This window comes from Rhamphochromis longiceps, linkage group LG5, assembly GCF_057381845.1.
Source record: "Rhamphochromis longiceps isolate RC_006_pf linkage group LG5, R_longiceps_female_GT1.1, whole genome shotgun sequence".
NCBI classification, from domain to species: Eukaryota; Metazoa; Chordata; class Actinopteri; order Cichliformes; family Cichlidae; genus Rhamphochromis; species Rhamphochromis longiceps.
Genome location: NC_140561.1, coordinates 25,101,618 through 25,120,027, shown reverse-complemented (window position 1 = coordinate 25,120,027; position 18,410 = coordinate 25,101,618). Strand labels below are relative to the sequence as shown.

General features: G+C 41.9%; 2 protein-coding genes and 1 long non-coding RNA gene across 9 annotated transcripts; 1 reads left to right on the top strand and 2 right to left on the bottom strand.

The window, feature by feature from the left end:
* Window positions 1-109: 109 nt before the first annotated feature.
* sack1e (scaffolding CK1 anchoring protein E) lies at window positions 110-7,975 on the bottom strand. Of its 6 annotated transcripts, none has more exons than XM_085406825.1 (18): window positions 7,762-7,975; window positions 6,952-7,601; window positions 6,371-6,517; window positions 5,351-5,475; window positions 4,838-5,260; window positions 4,523-4,579; window positions 4,407-4,478; window positions 4,248-4,301; window positions 4,107-4,157; window positions 3,947-4,003; window positions 3,803-3,853; window positions 3,641-3,697; window positions 3,509-3,559; window positions 3,348-3,404; window positions 3,212-3,262; window positions 2,572-2,773; window positions 2,276-2,482; window positions 110-1,368 (listed from the first exon to the last, which is right to left on the bottom strand). In XM_085406825.1, exons 2-18 carry the CDS (start codon window positions 7,408-7,410, stop codon window positions 1,210-1,212), a joined length of 2,280 nt encoding a protein of 759 aa, XP_085262951.1. In that variant the 5' UTR covers window positions 7,411-7,601; window positions 7,762-7,975; the 3' UTR covers window positions 110-1,209. The 6 variants fall into 6 exon arrangements, with proteins under 6 accessions (XP_085262951.1, XP_085262954.1, XP_085262953.1 ...); XM_085406828.1 differs by having other exon boundaries at window positions 4,407-4,457; window positions 7,762-7,974; XM_085406827.1 differs by having other exon boundaries at window positions 7,670-7,770.
* LOC146670106 (uncharacterized) lies at window positions 7,929-13,807 on the top strand. Its single transcript, XR_014911756.1, has 3 exons — window positions 7,929-8,048; window positions 13,454-13,579; window positions 13,674-13,807. It is a non-coding gene; the product is annotated as an uncharacterized LOC146670106 (long non-coding RNA).
* emp3a (epithelial membrane protein 3a (MAM blood group)) lies at window positions 8,058-14,835 on the bottom strand. Of its 2 annotated transcripts, none has more exons than XM_085406832.1 (5): window positions 14,658-14,835; window positions 13,445-13,572; window positions 13,142-13,244; window positions 10,120-10,260; window positions 8,058-8,907 (listed from the first exon to the last, which is right to left on the bottom strand). In XM_085406832.1, exons 2-5 carry the CDS (start codon window positions 13,520-13,522, stop codon window positions 8,732-8,734), a joined length of 498 nt encoding a protein of 165 aa, XP_085262958.1. In that variant the 5' UTR covers window positions 13,523-13,572; window positions 14,658-14,835; the 3' UTR covers window positions 8,058-8,731. The 2 variants fall into 2 exon arrangements, with proteins under 2 accessions (XP_085262958.1, XP_085262959.1); XM_085406833.1 differs by lacking the exon at window positions 14,658-14,835 and adding an exon at window positions 13,682-13,793.
* Window positions 14,836-18,410: the final 3,575 nt, after the last annotated feature.

The following is an 18,410-nucleotide window of genomic DNA, read 5'->3' as shown; positions in this document are numbered from 1 at the left end:
CACACACACACACACACACACACACACAATAAATCTTCACCTAACAGAACTGAGATACACTCCTGCTTAAACTGAGATACACTCCTGCTTACACGGGACACTAAATTGGATAAGAGGAAAAATGGATGGATGGATGTGCATGTTTATTTTCTCTCCTTGCTAGAATAACTGAAAGATCTGAAAATGTACTTTACAACAGTAGAGGTAGAAGTCGAAGGCCAGTATAAGCAGTATGACAGTTAAACTGGATATTTTCTGGTAACATCATTTGTAGATGAGGAGGCCCAGATTACACAAAACAGGTTTAGTCTGCCAAGTTGGCATTGTTAAAATATGAAAAGTGATAAAACAGAATTTAATTTCACATTCTAACTGTGATTTTCACCATAGAATTAACAGTAACTTCAAATAGTAAAACAGTAAAGCCCCCCCCCAACAAAAAACAGGAAAAACTAAATTATTTGATGATGTAAAATTACAATACATTTCACTATATTTTTTTGAAAGGCAAATAAATATATTCAATATTTAACCGCAATGTTTTCTGTGCTACGTTATACATGAGCTATAGCAGCAGAAGACCACACATGGTGACTCCTGTCAGGTAAGAACAGGACAATTGATAAGTCTCAATTTCTGCTGCAACATTTGGCTTTCAAACTTGTGTTTCTCAAACTTCTTTTATGAACATGACAGTGAGTTCACTGTTTTCAGACATCCTCCACAGTCACCAAATATCAGCAGCCATGTGATGATGTAATCTCAATATGGACCAAAATCTCTGAGGAGTGTTTCCAGCACCTTGTTGAATCTGTGTCTTGAAGAATTGAGGCAGTTCTGGAGATAAAGGTACCAGCAAAGTGTAACTAATGAAGTCATTATCAGTTCATCATCAAAGATCTAAACCCCCCAAGGGGCTCAGTGAAGTCACTTCTATGAACATTTTAATCAAAAAAGATGTTTAGCAAATAACAGAGTTGATATTTTTCCTGGTGAGCAGCAACAATATGACTATTTTACATGTAAGTCACCGTACATGTAAAACATCGTATCCATAATGCCTGTTATCCATGTGCCTGTTACTAATGCTTTTCATTACAGTCTCTGCCTGCTTTGGCTTATACTTTAAGTAGTTAACACTGCAGATGTCGTAAAATATCCACTGCCAGCCGGTTTCTTTGCTTTGTGACAGAACGTGTTCACAGTATATCACTCATGGTTTTCTCCCGCTCCTCCTTTCTTCCTTCCCGAGTCCACACCGAGAAAAGTGTAACTGCGAGGCCTCTCTGTGGGCATTAATGTGGACCTCGCTTTGTCGTTCCTCTTTTCCATCAGGGTAAGACCAGGTGTTATGTAAGATGGCTCATACTGTCAGGGAAACAGAAAAAGAGTATCAGATATTGGCACTATGGCACTATAGTTATATACTTCTCACATATGAGTGAATTTAAAGTTAATGCTACCTTTGCTTTTCAACCTGAGGGTAATTACAGAGATAAAACAGACTACTTAGTTTCTTTTCTTTTTTTTTTACTCTAAAACAGTAGAAATGATTCTTGTCGCTTCTAAAATATTTGAAAAATAAATTACATGTGATTTCACTCATTCAGACAATAACTTTTTTTTAAAAATTTGATTGTAGTTTTTAGGGGTCACCAGCCAAAAAGGCAGAAAACCCTTGGCTAATTTGTACTTTCTACACGTATGTTTATCTTTTGTTTGCAATGATTCAAACACATGGATTTTACTAAAAGGAAATTTCACTAAAAATAATTTTTTTCTTTTTTTTGGCTTCTTATTACTTACTTCAGAGTTCTAAGATGATAACTTTTAATACTGAGGAGAAGAGATATTTGCAAAAGGCCACTGTTATGTTTTTGTGGAGTGACAACTGACTTAATTTCAGGTTTATTTCTATAGTCCCAAATCACAATAACAAGGTTCTTTATATTGTGAGCTAAATGCACTGCAGTGTAAGTAAAACCCCAAACTTTCAATTTATCTCCGATGAGCAGCACTAGGAGGATTCTTCCTTTTAACAGGAAGTAATTCCCGGCCAATCCAGGCGCAGGGAGAGGCAGCGATGTGACATAACCCCTCACAGGGATTAAGGGGGAAGAAAAAAGGAGAGCACAGAGAGAAAAGGGAGAGCCTCAATAAATATCTTTCTAAGTCTCTAAGTCCTTTAGTTAGTTAGTTAGTTAGTTAGTTAGTTAGTTAGTTAGTTAGTTAGTTAGTTAGTTAGTTAGTTAGTTAGTTGAATCTGCACACTTACAGTGGGCCTGGTATATCTCGGCACTGAGACTCTTTTCTTTTCATGACTTGTAGCTGCGTCTTCCTTGCTCAGATCCCACATGGACTGGGTATGTATACTCTTTGATTCTCTCTTAAGCAGTCCTGAACTGGTATGTGGAATTTTCCTCATGATGTCGCTCAGAGCGCTGAAGTTATCCTCCCTGTGCATGCTCAAGATTATCGGCTTCTGACAGGAGAGAAATACATCTTAGCTTTTCTAGGAGCTCCATATCAAGATGAGATTGAGTGTTTTGAAAGCAAAAGCAGGTTACTTACTCTAGAAGATGGCTTGTTCACCATTTTTTTTGCAATATCATCTGTTTTACTCTCCTCTTCTTTAATAGAGTACCTTCTTGCCTGAAAAGAGTAACGCCTGTATGTTTCCTCGTTTGCTTTGTCATCATATCTAGATGTATTTCTGGTATATAAAGTCGTGCTCCTCTCTGATGGGTGGTGCCTGGAAGTGTCTCTCTCCATGCTGCACTCCATCCAGTAGGAATAAAAAGTGACAAATTTTATTTTAGACATTTTAGACCATTTGAAAATGAAACAACTCTGAATAAATATGCAAAAGGAAAGCTAAGGAAAGCTAAATTATAACCACCAGGCTTTATCCTTTAAAAAAAAAAAGTTTTCCTTGTGTGAACATGTCATTTGAATATAAAAGGATAGAAAAGTAATTAAAAAAAAAAATCATACCAACACACACACAGAAGAAAAATCTGGCATTATTTTAAAGTAGGTACAGTTAAAATGCTTATGACCAGCTTTTCTCAATAAGCCACAAATGTGCTGGATACAATAGAGTACGGTACAATATAATCTACAAAATACACAATTTGGACATTAAATTATTATTTATACAATTATTTCAATAACTTATTTTGGTGCCAGATATTTGGACATGACATCTTACCTTTTTGTTCTTTCTAAAGGAGCTGGCTGTGCTGATGAGGACTCCCTGCTCCTAAATCAAGACCAAGATCAAGATCATGGAAAAAACAGAGACAACTAATTGTCTTAATCATAGCATAGCTAATAATAGGACTTACTTGAAAAGTAATTTTTCTATGACATCAGTTGACTCTGGAGGCAGATTGTCATTGACCCTATCAAATACAAATATCTGTAAAAACATCCTACAAACATATACAAATAGATATATTTGGACAAGAAATTGCCAAAGAAAAAACTTGTATCTTGTTGATCTCACCTTTTTCTTCTGTCTGAAGTATCCGGCTGAGTCGAGAAAGACTCTCTGCTCCTAATAAATAATCAAGATCTTAAATGTTTGTGCAAACGAGCTAATAGTCTTAATAACAGCATAGCTCATAATAACACTCACTTGAAAACGGCTGATTTTTCTATGTCAGTTGCAACAGGAGACACGCTTTCAGATAACCTGACAAATACATAAATCTGTAAGAACGTCCTCAAAATATAGATATATTTGGACGTGAAATTTTAAAATTAATAATTATTTTTCCATATATCATGTTGATCTTACTTTTTTACTCTGTCTGAAGTAGCTGGCTGAGTTGATACGGGCTCTCTGTTCCTGTGAAAACAAATAAGATCCCAAATATCCTCAGCCTGGAAAAAACAGACCCCTAATAATCTCAGTCATACCACAGCTAATAACAAGACTCACTTGAAAGTTGATTTTTCTATGACATCAGTTGCCACCGGAGAGATTTTGTCTTTGACCCTGTCAAACACAAAAATCTTTAAAAACATCCTAAAATATTTACAAATAGATAAATTTGGACAATCAATTTAAAAAAAACTAAGTTGTATCTTGTTGATCTTACCTTTTTGTTCTGTCTGAAGTATCCGGCTGGGTTGATAAGGACTCTCTGCGCCTATGAAAATAGTCAAGATCCCAAAAGTTTGTGTAAAACATTGACATGGAAAAAAAAATCGAATAGTTTGAATCATTACATAAGACTCACTGGAAAGTGGATTTCTCCATGTCAGTTGCCACTGGAGAAAGGCTGTCTGTGATCCTGTCGAATTAAAAAATCTTCAATAACATGGTGAAAATATACATATATTTGAAAATGACAGTCTAAAAATAATTCTCTTTTTTTTTGGTGTCTTATTGATTTCACCTTTTCGTTCTCTCTGAAGTAGCTGGCTCTGCTGTCAAAGGCTCTCTGTTCCTATGAGCATAATCAAGATCCCTAATGTTTGTGTAAATCATAACATAGCTTTTAATAAGACTCACTTCAAAGTTGAGTTTTTAACAACTTCAGTTTCCACTGGAGAGAAGTTTTCTTTGAATCTGTCAGACACAAAAATCTGAAAAAAAAACATCCTGCAGCACAAAATATTGAAAATATCCAGTTTGCTATTCTGGAAATTACTCAGAGAATAATACAAAAGGGATGGCAGGTTAAAGCAAGAAGCAAGAAGATCAGCTACAGGTTTGGTTAAAGGACAGAATAAATTCTGGCCATGAGAATTTTAAATATGTCTGCTGTATTCTGACATATTTATTCAAGGACTGATGATGATGTGGAGACTAATTCAGATACACTACCTTCTTTTATCCTCAAGATGGTTTTGGTTGTTAGTAAATCCATCCATTAAAGGTGTGTTTTTATCTAACTGCATGCTGTTCTGTAGCGCCATCTCCAGCTTCACCACTTCCCCATGAAGATACAGAGGACTGGTTGGCAAGCTGCTTTCTTCTGAAAAAACTCCCATCTTATCCCAGTCCAGAGGGGAAACAGCACGTGGGGAGGGAGGGTCGGTGATATCGGGATCAACAGAGATCCTTTTCAGAAGTCTGACAGCTGAAATGTCTTTAAGCTGATGGTTTTGGTTCACATGGGTTGCAGTGGAAAGAACTGGGAGTGAACTAGCATACAAAATCCTGAACTCCCGGTCAAATGCATCAACAGCTGGTCCCCTCAGGACGGTGATCAGCTGCCGGTGCAGGTGGGTATCCGTCCAGGTGAAGCTGCAGAATTCAGCAACAATGTTTTGAGTCACTTTCAAGCATTTACGCCTCACATACAAAGACAAGCAGGTGGAAGCCAAATCTGTTTACCTGTAGCTGCCGTGGATGACTGTGTCTAAATCCACCAGAATGAATTTCTCATTCATTTCCCCAACCAGCTTTCTTCCATCCCTCAAACCAAAACTTCTCCCACCAAGAGCTCGGACCCGTATGTTCTGTCAAAACACAAGGTTTAAACTCAGCATTGCATTACACTAAAACCTGTGACAGTGCCAAAAGCTGAATCGTCACATTGGTGTGTAACGCTGTAAGTACTGTAGGTACAAACAAGACCATGATCTTGATATGATTAAGTGGTACTTTAGGTTTCAAGGTGATATAATCAATGCAAAGGAGTGTAGGCTTGATCCGCTGAGGACACAAGAAAGAATGTCTAAAAGTGCATGTAACAGGTACGACTGTGTATACACTTGGATTTAAATTGATTTTGTGGAAAGGATTGGATATAAGTGTAAACAGGGTTTTAATTCAGCATTCTATCCAAGTATGGCTGAATTCTGCCCTGATTTTACCTTCTGTTCATCTATTTCATGAGCAGCTCTAATGAGAATGCTGTCTTTTCTTGAAAGCAATACAAACTCCATTGAATGCTGTGCAACCAGTTTAGCTGTGTGGCTGATTCTCTGCTACATTCCTACCATCAGCTTGTCAAAGCAAAAAGACAAGACTTGCAGTTTGAGTTCCAACATATGTGCACAGAGTCAAGTAACTCAAACTGAACTAAAGCAATAAAACTACATTTGAAAAGCATTTTTAACTTAAATAAATACAAAAACTAGACTTTGGGAACAAATGTGTGCTTATAGATGTCACTACAGTAGCATGGGACATATGGGAAGTGTTTTTAGTTTCATTCTTTTTCAGCTTAAACAAATTTGCCACCACATTGAGCACAACAAGACTTTGTTGCACATGTTAAGACCAGGATAGCAAATGAAAATATCCCATTCCACAATGCGCTGCTGTGTCCAACTAAAATCTTTGTTTTATTTACTGCCATGTGTGAAGGATGGCTGCTAGGTGTGTGCTGATTTGTATGTGTTGACTCACTGGATGCCAGAGCCTGTTGGACGAGAACTTCTCCTGAATGGACCTTTGGTTCAGGATGATGTAGACAGGGACGCCCCGAGAGGCAGCACTGTGTAAATCTCCAATTATTGCACTATCTGTCAGTCTGTCTATCACGATGGCAATTACCTGAATGACATGAAAATATGCATGTATATAATTTAGCCTGCATTTTTAACTAAAGCCCACTTCTTTCAGTGTTCAGGCCTATCATAAGAATACAATCATAACAAAAAGAAATGATGAAATCATAATGGCTAAAAGTTAAAATTTGATGGTTAATTATCAGAGAAATGCCTAACAACAAAAAGAGTTCTTTAGAGGAAGTGCTGCCTCTAAGGCTTTCTCTACGGGAAATCTTCAGGAGTGCAAAAAAACCCCCAACAACATAAAAATATTTAACTCTAGGAGAAATTTAGCAAGCAAGACAAACACAGGCGTCTTCATCAGGGTCTAAGCATATAACTAATTTCCTTTTAGATATCCTGACTTTATGTACTTCATATGAAAACATAAGCTGTTTCTATTCGTGAAAATAATGAATCCAGCTGAAATTTGCGTACCTGTCTGGCTCTTTGTAACTGCCGTCTGATCACCTCTCTGACTGAAGGTTCCCCTTCTGCAGGAGGGCTGGTGTGGACTGTGACACTTGCCGTTACCGACCAGGGGGTTTTATGAGGCCAGCCCAACTCCAGGCCCGGGACTGGCACGTCCGAGTGGCAGGGAAAGTAACTGGAACAGAAGTCCTTCATCTCTGCCATGCTCTCTGCTCCATTCTCATGTTGTAGCCGCGGATCGTTGAAAGAGTAGCTCTGAACCCAGCTTTTAAACTGGCTGACCTCTTCAGAGGATAAGAAGCAGTCGGGGAGCTCTTTGACGACTGAGTAGAAAGCCTCTGGTCCAGCGCTCAGCAGCTTCTCCACTGCTTCTCTCTCCCTCTCACTATAGATGAACTCCGGGGAGGACTCATCCACCGGCAGGAAAACTGTATCCTCATCCAGACTCTCCTCGTTGTTTGACATGACTGTAGTCTTTCCCGGCAATAAGCGTTAACTTTTTTAAAGCAGTGAAACTCAACTCATGTCGCTCTCCAATCAAGAAAAACGGAGATTTTCATTCACTCCTCCAGAAAAAAAACAACTCACTATTTCCATTTGTGGCAGTTCAGAGATATCTTGTCCTCGCTTGCAGTCGGACTCTACGATTTTGTCCCCTAAAACAACCAAAAAATAAAATAGGTTGAAATGTTTGATGACTAAATCAGCACTTTGTGAAACTCACCTCCTGGGCAGTTTGATCTCTTTGGCTCAAGTGTGATACGATACGTAAGCTGAGAGCAGCTGTGATTCTTCTGTGTGTGTCACCTCACCCACCTGTTATCTAATTTCATTAAAGGCTTCCACTCCTTGTTGCTGACACCATTCCCAGATTCCAGACATACTGCGGAGCTGACGGATCGCTTCAGATCACAGACGCCCTGGCATGACTCTACTTTATCCCCTCTGTCTTCACAGCATATATTGCCGGTTTCCGATTGTAAAGAAGATGCATATACCTGTGTGTGAGGCGTGTAGTGGATTATAGTGCCATGCATGCTTTATCTGAGAAGCTGTCGTGCGCCACGCAGTGTTTTTTTTCTGGGACCGGTCCAGCCTGACGGGTAAGTTTACGGGTAACGTGTAATACTGTATCTAGCTCTGCATCAAACGGTGATAGGTGCAATCTGTAAGCTGTTTCATTTTGATTTCTTTGGAAGTGCTTTAACGAAGCTGTTTGTGTTTCTAAAGCACGCGGGAGTTATCACTGATTTTTCCCCCTCTTCTGTTCCGTTGAAAATGTCCTGATGTTGCTTTGAAAAGATAAACAGCGAATGCCACAAATTGGTGAGCGATTGAATGACAAAGAGGGAGCAGCATTTTTGCAGCCACAGTGTTATGTCGTTAGATTAAACCTCCTCTGCTTTACAAAGCACTTACTGAGAAACAAAGGAAAGCCCACACAGACTGAACCCTTTAAAACACAGGAATGCTCTTTAGCCCAGCTCTGAATGCATGACCTTTTAATGAGTGCATTTTCTCATTGCATAAAAAATATATATAAACATTAAACACAGAAATTTATACATATATTTGCTCACTCAATTATTCTGTAGTAACTTTGAATTCCCTGGAAGCAGGAATAAGAAAACTGAGCTGTGGCATTTAAAGATGCACTTCATTCTCAGTCATCTTATTTCCTCATCATGTGTGCTTATACTCTTAACTGGAGGGACAGAAAGAGAAAGACAGAGAGAGACAGATAAGGTCTCTGAATAAGGTGCCTTCGCTTCAGCTTCTTGTTGGCTCACTGCTTCTTGCGCAGGTGGATGTACAGGACTCCACTCACGAGAAGCAAGGGGACGCACAGCCACGCCAGGATGAAACAGTAGCCAAAGTGTCCTTTGTTCAAGACTCTTGAGTCATCAAAAATCTCCTTTCTGTGGAAGGTGGAGATGAGGCAAGCGGCAAAGTCCGCGAAACCTGCAAACGTTTTAAAATAAATAAACAACAACAACAACAATAAAAAATCGTATTTTAAAACCACATTAGAGAGTGAGTGACATTGCTTAATTTTACAGTCATCGGGTGAGGTGATGAACCTGATACATTGGTTCACACTAACACCTGTCTGTTATTGTTACACTTATGCGTTTTGTTCTTTACGTTTATTTACAGTACTGTGAGCAGAATTCCTCAGGATTTTGAGCCCTAAACGCTCAGCGAGGCTGGTGGGGGGCAGTCAGAAGAGAGAGGAGCATTTATTGTCACTTTAATACACATCTATGATGACTCCCTAAAATATAAGTACAATCATTTTAAGGTTTTAAATATCAATGGTCATATACAGTTTTCTCTTTTATTAAGAGAAGAGGAGCCATGTCATTTGACATATCAGTGCTTTCCAACCTCCAAGAGCTGTCTGTCATGCTCTACCTCACTGGTTTCTAAAGATGCAGCATATATATCCCTAAAAAACAAAAAGATTGTTGGTTGGTCTGTTCTGATTGGCTGCCTGTCCCAAAACCGAAAGTTCTAACTGCAGGTGGGAGGGGCTTCTGTGCCTCAGATGACCATCTTTGGAATATATGGTCTCGCTGAGCGATTATCTGAACATCTACTAACCAGGCTTACAGGAATTACTTGTACATACTTTTGCCTCATTATCTGAAAAGTAGGTTTTGAGCATGCACCAATGTATCAGCAAAAAAATAAGGAAAAACACAATAAACTGACTTTGAAGGTTAAAAACACTTATTTTTTTAAGTTTTAAGCAAGTGGTAATAAGACAGGAGCTAATACTGAATTTGTTGAGGACTAGATACAGCTGTGGTTTAACACACGGTGGTGCTCTAGTGAGCCACAGTTTAAAGGTGTGAATCGTGCAATTACTTTGATTATAATCACAACCATCAGGCTACACAAACTGTTGTCAGACCAGTTTATTGATGTTTTGAAGTGCACATGAGATAAGAAAACTGTTTGATGACAAGAAAATTAACATCTTTGTCAAACTTCAACCATATAGAAGAAAAGCATGATTCAAAAAGTTTGGAAAAATAAGAAAGCAACTGTTTTTAAAATTAAATCAATGTAATGGAAGTGTCCAGTCCAATTAATACAAAATTAGCTACTAATTGACTAAAATTAGTAAATTAGTTACTCTTTGCAAAGAAAGAAGAAGTCATTAAATACCTGCAAAGGCCTGACAGAGGCCTGTGATGTAGAACAGGCTTCCTCTGGACATGGTGAACAGCTGACCCAGAAAAACCAGGAAGGAGATTGAGGAGAAGACCACAGAGAAGACCATGAGGGCCTGGATAGACTGCAGCCAGTCTGGAAGAACAAGTTAAAGGAAGAGCATGGCTCACTATGGAGCTTTGAACTGTTATGCAATAGCCAGTGATGCAGAAATGAAATTAGAGGTATGAAGTTGTGCGAGCTGGAGGCCCTCACCCGATGAAGCCAACAGAACCACATCATCTGCAAAAATCAGAGATGAGATTCTGAGGCCACCAAAGCGAAAGCCCTCCGCCACTTGGCTGCGCCTAGAAATCCTGTCCATAAAAATTATGAACAGAACCGGAGACAAAGGGCAGCCCTGGCGGAGCCCATCACCCACCGGGAACGAGTTCGACTTATTGCCGGCAATGCGAACCAAGCTCTTGCAACGGTTGTATAGGGATCAAATGGCCCGTAGCGATGGGCCAGACACCCCATATTCCCGCAACACCTCCCACAGGACACCCCGAGGGACACGGTCGAATGCCTTCTCCAAGTCCACAAAACACATGTAGACTGGTTGGGCAAACTCCCATGCACCCTCAAGTATCCTGGAGAGGATAAAGAGCTGGTCCAGTGTTCCGCGACCAGGACGAAAACCGCATTGTTCCTCCTGTATCCGAGGTTCGACTAACGGACGAACTCTCCTTTCCAGCACCCTGGCATAGACTGTCCCAGGGAGGCTGAGGAGTGTGATCCCCCTGTAGTTGGAACACACCCTCCGGTCCCCTTTCTTGAAGATGGGGACCACCACCCCGGTCTGCCAGTCCACAGGTACTGCCCCTGATCTCCACGCAACCTTGCAGAGGCGTGTCAACCAGGACAGCCCTACAACGTCCAGAGCCTTCAGGAACTCGGGGCGGACCTCATCAACACCAGGGGCTCTGCCACCAAGGAGTTGTTTAACTGCCTCAGTGACCTCGCCCCCGGAAATTGGCGGGTCATTCCCCTCATCCCCAGACTCTGCTTCCTCCTCGGAAGACGTGTCAGTGGGATTAAGGAGGTCCTCGAAGTATTCCTTCCACCGCCTGACAATTTTCTCAGTCGACGTCAGCAGCGCTCCGCCAGCACTATACACAGTGCAGGTAGAGCACCGCTTTCCCCTCCTGAGACGTCTGACGGTTTGCCAGAATCTCTTCGAGGCAGCCCGAAAGTCTTTTTCCATGGCCTCTCCGAGCTCCTCCCACACCCGAGTTTTTGCTTCAGCCACTGCCCGAGCCGCATTCCGCTTGGCCTGTCGATACCTGTCGGCTGCCTCCGGAGTCCCACAGGCTAACCAAGCCCGATAGCACTCCTTCTTCAGCCTGGTGGCTCCCTTCACCTCTGGTGTCCACCATTTGGTTCGGGGATTACCACCACGGCAGGCACCAACCACCTTGCGGCCGCAGCTCAATGCAGCAGCTTCGGCAATGGAGACGCTGAACATGGTCCATTCGGACTCAATGTCCCCAGTCTCCCTCGGAATGCTGTTGAAGCTCTGCCGGAGGTGTGCGTTGAAGATCTCGCGGACTGGGGCCTCTGCTAGACGTTCCCAGCACACCCTCACTACGCGTTTAGGTGCACCAGGTCTGTCCAGCGTCTTCCCCCGCCACCTGATCCAACTCACCACCAGGTGGTGATCAGTTGACAGCTCAGCCCCTCTCTTTACCCGAGTGTCCAGAACATATGGTCGCAGGTCTGCTGATACGATTACAAAATCGATCATCGACCTGCGGCCTAGAGCATCCTTGTGCCACGTGCACTTATGGACACTCTTATGTTCGAACAGGGTGTTCGTTATGGCCAAACTGTGATTAGCACAGAAGTCCAGTCCCTATTGCCAGTCTTGGCAGCCGGGGGTCAGTCCGCCAGGGCCTCCGCTCCTGGCCGCCACCCGGCACACAATGCACCCGACCCCTATGGCGCCTCCTGCGGGTGGTGGGCCTGCGGGAGGATGGGCCCATGTCTCCTCTTCGGGCTGTGCCCGGCCGGGCCCCATGGACTAAGGCCCAGCCACCAGACGCTCGCCCTCGGGCACCCTCCCCGGGCCTGGCTCCAGGGCGGGGCCCCGGTAACCCTATCCCGGGCAGGGTAAACTGTTCCCTCGATGTCCTTTTCATAAGGGTCTTATGAATCGCTCTTTGTCTGGTCCCTCACCTCACCGCTCCAGTTCGCAGCCGAGTGTGAAGCAGCGGGAATGAGGATCAGCACCTCCAAATCTGAGGCCATGGTTCTCAGCCGGAAAAGGGTGGAGTGCCCACTCCGGGTCGGGGATGAGTTCCTGCCCCAAGTGGAGGAGTTCAAGTATCTCGGGGTCTTGTTCGCGAGTGATGGGAGAAGGGAGCCGGAGATCGACAGACGGATTGGGGCTGCAGCTGCAGTAATGCGGACCCTGCACCGGTCCGTCGTGGTGAAGAGGGAGCTGAGTGTAAAAGCGAAGCTCTCAATTTACCGGTCGATCTACGTCCCTACCCTCACCTATGGCCACGAGCTGTGGGTAGTGACCGAAAGAACGAGATCGCGGATACAAGCGGCAGAAATGAGCTTCCTCCGAAGGGTGGCTGGCCTCTCCCTTAGAGATAGGGTGAGAAGTTCGGCCATCCGGGAGGGGCTCAGAGCAGAGCAGCTGCTGCTCCACATCGAAAGGAGCCAGCTGAGGTGGTTCGGGAATCTGACAAGGATGCCCCCTGGGCGCCTCCTGGGTGAGGTGTTCCAGGCATGTCCCACCGGGAGGAGGCCCCGAGGCAGACCCAGGACACGCTGGAGAGATTATATCTCTCGGCTGGCCTGGGAACGCCTTGGTATTCCCCCGGATAAGCTGGAGGAGGTGGCTGGGGAGAGGGAGGTCTGGGCCTCTTTGCTTAGGCTGCTGCCCCCGCGACCCGGCCCCGGACAAAGCGGATGAAAATGGATGAATGGAATGGATGGAAGTATGAAGTTAGAAATACTTTCTTACCACTTTGATTGATAGCAGAACACAACCAGGCTTCTGTGGCATTGTCATACATGCAGTAATGCCAGAGGTTGGAGACTTCTGATTCTGTCCAAACCCACCAGGTCTAAAGAAAGAAAGAAATTCAAAGTATGCTCACTCACACATTAAGACAAATATGCAGAAAGGCACATGGCACAAATCTACAGCTGGTATGTTGAGAAGCACCATTCTTTTGCTCAGTGCTCTTCATGTGAAATACAGAGTAACAGCGACATCTGTTGATAGAAGAGGGTAAATTATTTAACACAATTTCCCACGTCTCACCTTCTCAAGGGTGGCAATGACAAGCATGGCCAAGGAGAGCAAATGCAGCACCACTAAGGAGATGAGTAGGAAGACCATGGCTATTCTGAGATTCGAGGACGAGCCTAGAATCGGGTGTGCAAATGACCCTGTGAAGTATGTGAGAAAGTAAAATGATTAATTATTAAAAAGATTTTATAATTAGTCAGTGAACACTCCTCTTTGTTTTCTTCTTTTATGCTATTTAAAGTGACCCACAGATTTCCGTGGCCTGACACACTGGACTCTTTGTCTGCTTCTGGGCAGTTTCACTGACAATCTCTGCTCATTTATCAAGGCACAGGCACGCCACACAGAAGGAAGTGGATGCAGGGGAGTTGCTCCATCTCTTTAGACTCTATCCAGTCTCTGAGGGGCACATGAAAACATCTGCACTCTGTAACATCTGTAAACAAACATGCAGTATGAAACCCTTATGCTCATGATCGAATACTGTGGCTTCTACTTTTTAAAATCTGGATATAAACCTCCAGCGTTTAAATGCACAAAGCATGAAAATCATATTAACGAATAAAAAGTTTTTAACGCTTTGTCAAATGATTTTTTTGTAAACAGGCCTCTGAGTCAAAACAAAACAAAACAAGTAAAACTATTTAAATCTTTTGATAAGTCAGCAAATTTACTAAAACCTAAATCAAATGTTTCCTCTGTGTGACTAATAACTGTCTCTGCAGTAACAGAAGAGAGGAAAATAAACACTTTCCTGAACGTTTGGGAAGCTCAAAGGGGAAATTACATAGCTAAGTAACAGTCTTCAGTTTCAGTAACACATCTGGATAAAATTATTAAATGATTTTTTTTATAAAGCCTGCACACTACATTAGAAATTCTCCTTTTAAGTGATGTTTTTTTGTCTACTTTTTCAAATTAGAAATGGATAAAATGAAATTTTGAATTTGATGTGTCACCTTATGAGTCTGTAAATCGCACATCTGTTTACATTGGCACACTTCACTGTGTCGTTACCCTGCCAGGAGTTTGCATTGGTCTGGCATTACAGGGAAATGTTGCTCTTAAATCTCAGATGATCCAGAAAGACAGCGCTAAGTTATACTGTACAAAACTCCAGCATATCTCAAGATTAACACAGAAAGTGTAACTTCATAAAAGCTCAGAGAAGTATTTTGTTAGTCTCTTTATAATCCTCCCTAACAAGTGTGAGTAAACTTCTTACCCGTTTCAAAGCGTTGGAGTCGAGAGCTCGAGAGAGATCCTCAGATACTTTTCCCTAGTGACTCCTATCCACTATCTCTGCTTTTTCGTTCCTTGCAGAGGTTTTTGCTTGAACACTTGGAGAGAAGGGCACCGAGGAGGAATGCAGAGTTAGGCATAGGAGGAGTTCTCTACAGCCATTTCCTCCAAACTTTCCCTGCCCTCCCCCCAAATCTGTGGTCGGGACCAGCCCGATACCAAAAAATAACATTCCTGTGGACCTGCGTGAACACAGAACATATTCTTTGCAGTTTCCTGCACACATCCCATCTGTACTGAAAATATGGGTCATAATAATAACAACACTGTGCTCATTAGGGGGTGTGTTGAAAAATGAAAAGGATCCCACAGCATTTGTCATGATACTGCTAGATGTGTGGGCAGCACATGATTAAATTGCTACAGACAGATTTATGTGCCAATGCTGCATTCCTGCTCATGCTGTTTATTGAGCCTTGCAGCTTGGTATGAACACCACTACATCACTTCCTACGTGAGGCGACGGAAGGACAGGAAATAAGGGCTGATTCCTGCCCACTTTTGATTGTAAATGTAGAAGAAATCTCAGACCACCCAGAATAAAACACACACCGTTTCATCCTAAATTGAATCCCAAGAGACGATAATGATTTGTCTTTAAACTCAACTTCATCAAGTGACGTCATTCACGGTAAAGGTTTACTTAATTGTCCTGCCAGGTAGTAGACTTTGTCTCACTAATGAGAGACTGTCTTCTGTGTACCTGAAGTAGTGTCAAGATTAAAAAATATCAAATACAGAAAATAGGAAGAGGCTGGATTATTTTTACTGTTGTATTCATGTTTAGGAAGCACTTTGGTTCATTGAATTGTTGCTTATTATGCGGTTTCATTACAGCGCCACCTTAATACACATGAACTTATTGAAGACATCATAGCCCGTGAAAGTAAAATTGTAGTTTTAAAAGTACAGTACTGGGCTTGAGATTGCATTTTGCTAGGAAAATGGGATATAGGTGCCAGCATTTATTGGAATATGTGCACACATATACAGCATATAAAACAAAAACAGAGTTTATACAATTCTAACAAGTTTCGTAGACAATGTTTGTTATGACCACCTTTATGCTCTCACGCAGCAGACTTGGTTGTGGTTCCGAGGATCTCTAGAAGCAGAATTTGAGGCAGAGCCTTCAGCTCTCAGACCTCTCTACTATGGAGCCAAATCCCAGTTTGCATCCTGGAGACAGACACCCTTACTAAATTTAAGGTTAGCCTAAGCCCTAAGACAGCTGGGATAGGCTCCAGTGACCCCCCGCGACCCTGAAAAGGAAAAAGGAGAAGTGGATGGATGACTTAGTTATGGTGCTATAGGCTCAGATTTCATGGAAGGTACTGAGCACTTCTTGTCCATTCACCTCTTTTCACTCCTCAGGTGTTTATATCCCACTGCAGCATGTCCTTAAATCCTTGTGTTCTCTTTCCTTCCTCTCTTTTCTATTCTTCTCTTTCCCCTTCACCCCCAATCAGTCACAGCAGATGGCTGCCCCTCCCTGAGCTTGGTGCTGCCAGAGGTTTCTTCCTATTTAAAGGGGTTTTTCCTTCACACTGTTGCTGAGTTTTTGCTCATAGAGGATCATTTGATTTTCCTCCAAATACTGTAAGGTCTTTAACATACAGTGTAAATTGCTTTGAGGCAACTTTAGGTGTAATTTGGCACTACCTAACTAAACCTGCACTGAACTGAGTTCACTGAGGCAACTTTTCTTGTCATTTGTTTTAAGTCATCGTCAGGAATAGTTCTCCACACATTTTAAAGGACATTTACCTTTTTTTCCATATCCAGATGATCCTGCACTGCTTCAGTGAGCTGAGGTCCAGGCACTGGGGAGGTTAACCCTTGATTGTGGTTTTCCCCTCTATCCAGGTAGGGTTTTACTGAATTGACAGGTCGTTTGGGATCATTGTCATGCTCGAAAACCAAACTGATATTTTTATCAAGATCTCCAGCACCAGTGGTGGAAATACAGACCCAAACCATGACAAAGCCTACACTGTGTTTCACGGATGGCTGTTGACGCTCACTGTTGCACCTCTCTCCTCAACTCTGTTGATACTTACAATGATTGGAACCAAAGATTTAAACTTCCAAAAGACCTGCTGCCACAGTTTTTCCAGTGCAGTTGTGTATAATATGGTACCTCATCATTTTCTCCATTTCCCTTCCATAACAATGGCTTCTTGACAGCCAACCTTCACTGCGATAGTTTCTGGTGAAGGTTTAGCGAAAATCAACTAAAAAGGCCACAAATCAAGTTTGTTTGTTTTTTTTAAAGGAAAGACAGCACACCATGCTGAAATATTCCACTTTGACTAATAGCACTTTGTTTGCAACAATAAAGTCATTCCCAAAAACAAATCTCTCTTCCACAACAAATAACAGTCACTACAGTAACATGAGGAAAATAAACATTAATCCTTTCGTAATCTGAAGCATCCAGGAAGCTCAAATGGGAAGTGACATCATAAAGTAATACTCTTCAGTTTCAGTTCACTAATACAGCAGGAAAACATGAGTAAACTGATTATTATTATGAAACCGATTTATATTTAAAAAAAAAAAAAAAAAAAGCGGACGCTACATGTAACTTTATAGCTCTGTACATTAATGCAGCAGTGCACATTTTAATTGTCAGGAATTTTTATTGGTTGTATTGGAAATCTTCCCTCCAAAATTTTGAGATAACTGGGAAATTGAGGTTGTACTTCTTTGTCAGACTTCTGGGTTTTCTAGGGCATGGGGGTTATTAATTCTTTATTTATCCAGGTAAAAATCTCATTGAGATTATTCATCTAATTTCCAAGAGAGACATCATGGCAGCAAGAGTTAAACACATGTACCACATAACTACTTAAAAACCAAATACAATATTCTGTATAAACATGTAAAAAATATACAACAATGATTTAGAGCAATATTTAAAAACCAACCACACCAACTAAGAATTATTCTCCACTTTCAGATAGACTTAAAGTTCCAAAGGAAACCAATGTTGGATGCAAAAGACATAGAGAAAAAAAAAGTGCCTTTATGAAAGTGTGTGAAAGGGTGGATGAGATAAAGTATAAAGTGCTTTGAATGCCCAAGTGCAGTAGAAAAGCAAACATTTTCATAAATGTTCTGTATTTTGTTACTATTTGAGCACATCTTCAAAGACCAATGCTGTAACATTTAACCAGGGCTGTGCAGGGGCAGGTGCTCAAAATTAAAAAGGAGTGCATAGAACCAGGCTGAATAACAACAACCCACATTCATCAAGAATCTAAAATAATATAGAATTGCATCATACTATCACTCATCAGGTGGGGACAATGCAAAGCAACCATAGCCTATATTTTACCTGATGGGGTACAATGTTACTGCTGCTGATAGTGCTGGAGGGCAGGGCTGTGTTGATCTGAGACTGTAGACATCAAGTCCAGAGGAGAAATGCTAGCTGATTAAAGTAGTGTTGTGAAATAATACAACGCAAAGATTGGTGACAGCTCTTGGAACCATAGGGCAACAGATTTAAAAACTGGGAAATAAACTGAAACTGTAGAGATCCATAGAGATACAAGTTTGCTGCAGAGAACGTTGGCCGGGGTCCACCCTACTATAAACCAAATTGCAGAGAACCTATGAGGATCCTACTCACCACCCTTCAACAGTTACACAGCTTAAACAGTTGCTAGGG

Bases quoted from the DNA above. Each gene is read 5' to 3' on its own strand.
- sack1e (XM_085406825.1), bottom strand. From the start codon at position 7,410: ATGTCAAACAACGAGGAGAGTCTGGATGAGGATACAGTTTTCCTGCCG. The intron at 4,580-4,837 runs GTAGTGTATCTG...TGTGTCTGACAG, and splicing joins CATCTTGAGGATAAAAGAAG to ATTCAAAGAAAACTTCTCTC. The intron at 3,854-3,946 runs GTGAGTCTTGTT...TTGTTTTCACAG, and splicing joins ATAGAAAAATCAACTTTCAA to GAACAGAGAGCCCGTATCAA.
- emp3a (XM_085406832.1), bottom strand. From the start codon at position 13,522: ATGGTCTTCCTACTCATCTCCTTAGTGGTGCTGCATTTGCTCTCCTTG. The intron at 13,245-13,444 runs GTGAGACGTGGG...TTCTTTCTTTAG, and splicing joins TCATTGCCACCCTTGAGAAG to ACCTGGTGGGTTTGGACAGA. The intron at 8,908-10,119 runs GTATTTAATGAC...AAACGTTTGCAG, and splicing joins CCTCTGTCAGGCCTTTGCAG to GTTTCGCGGACTTTGCCGCT.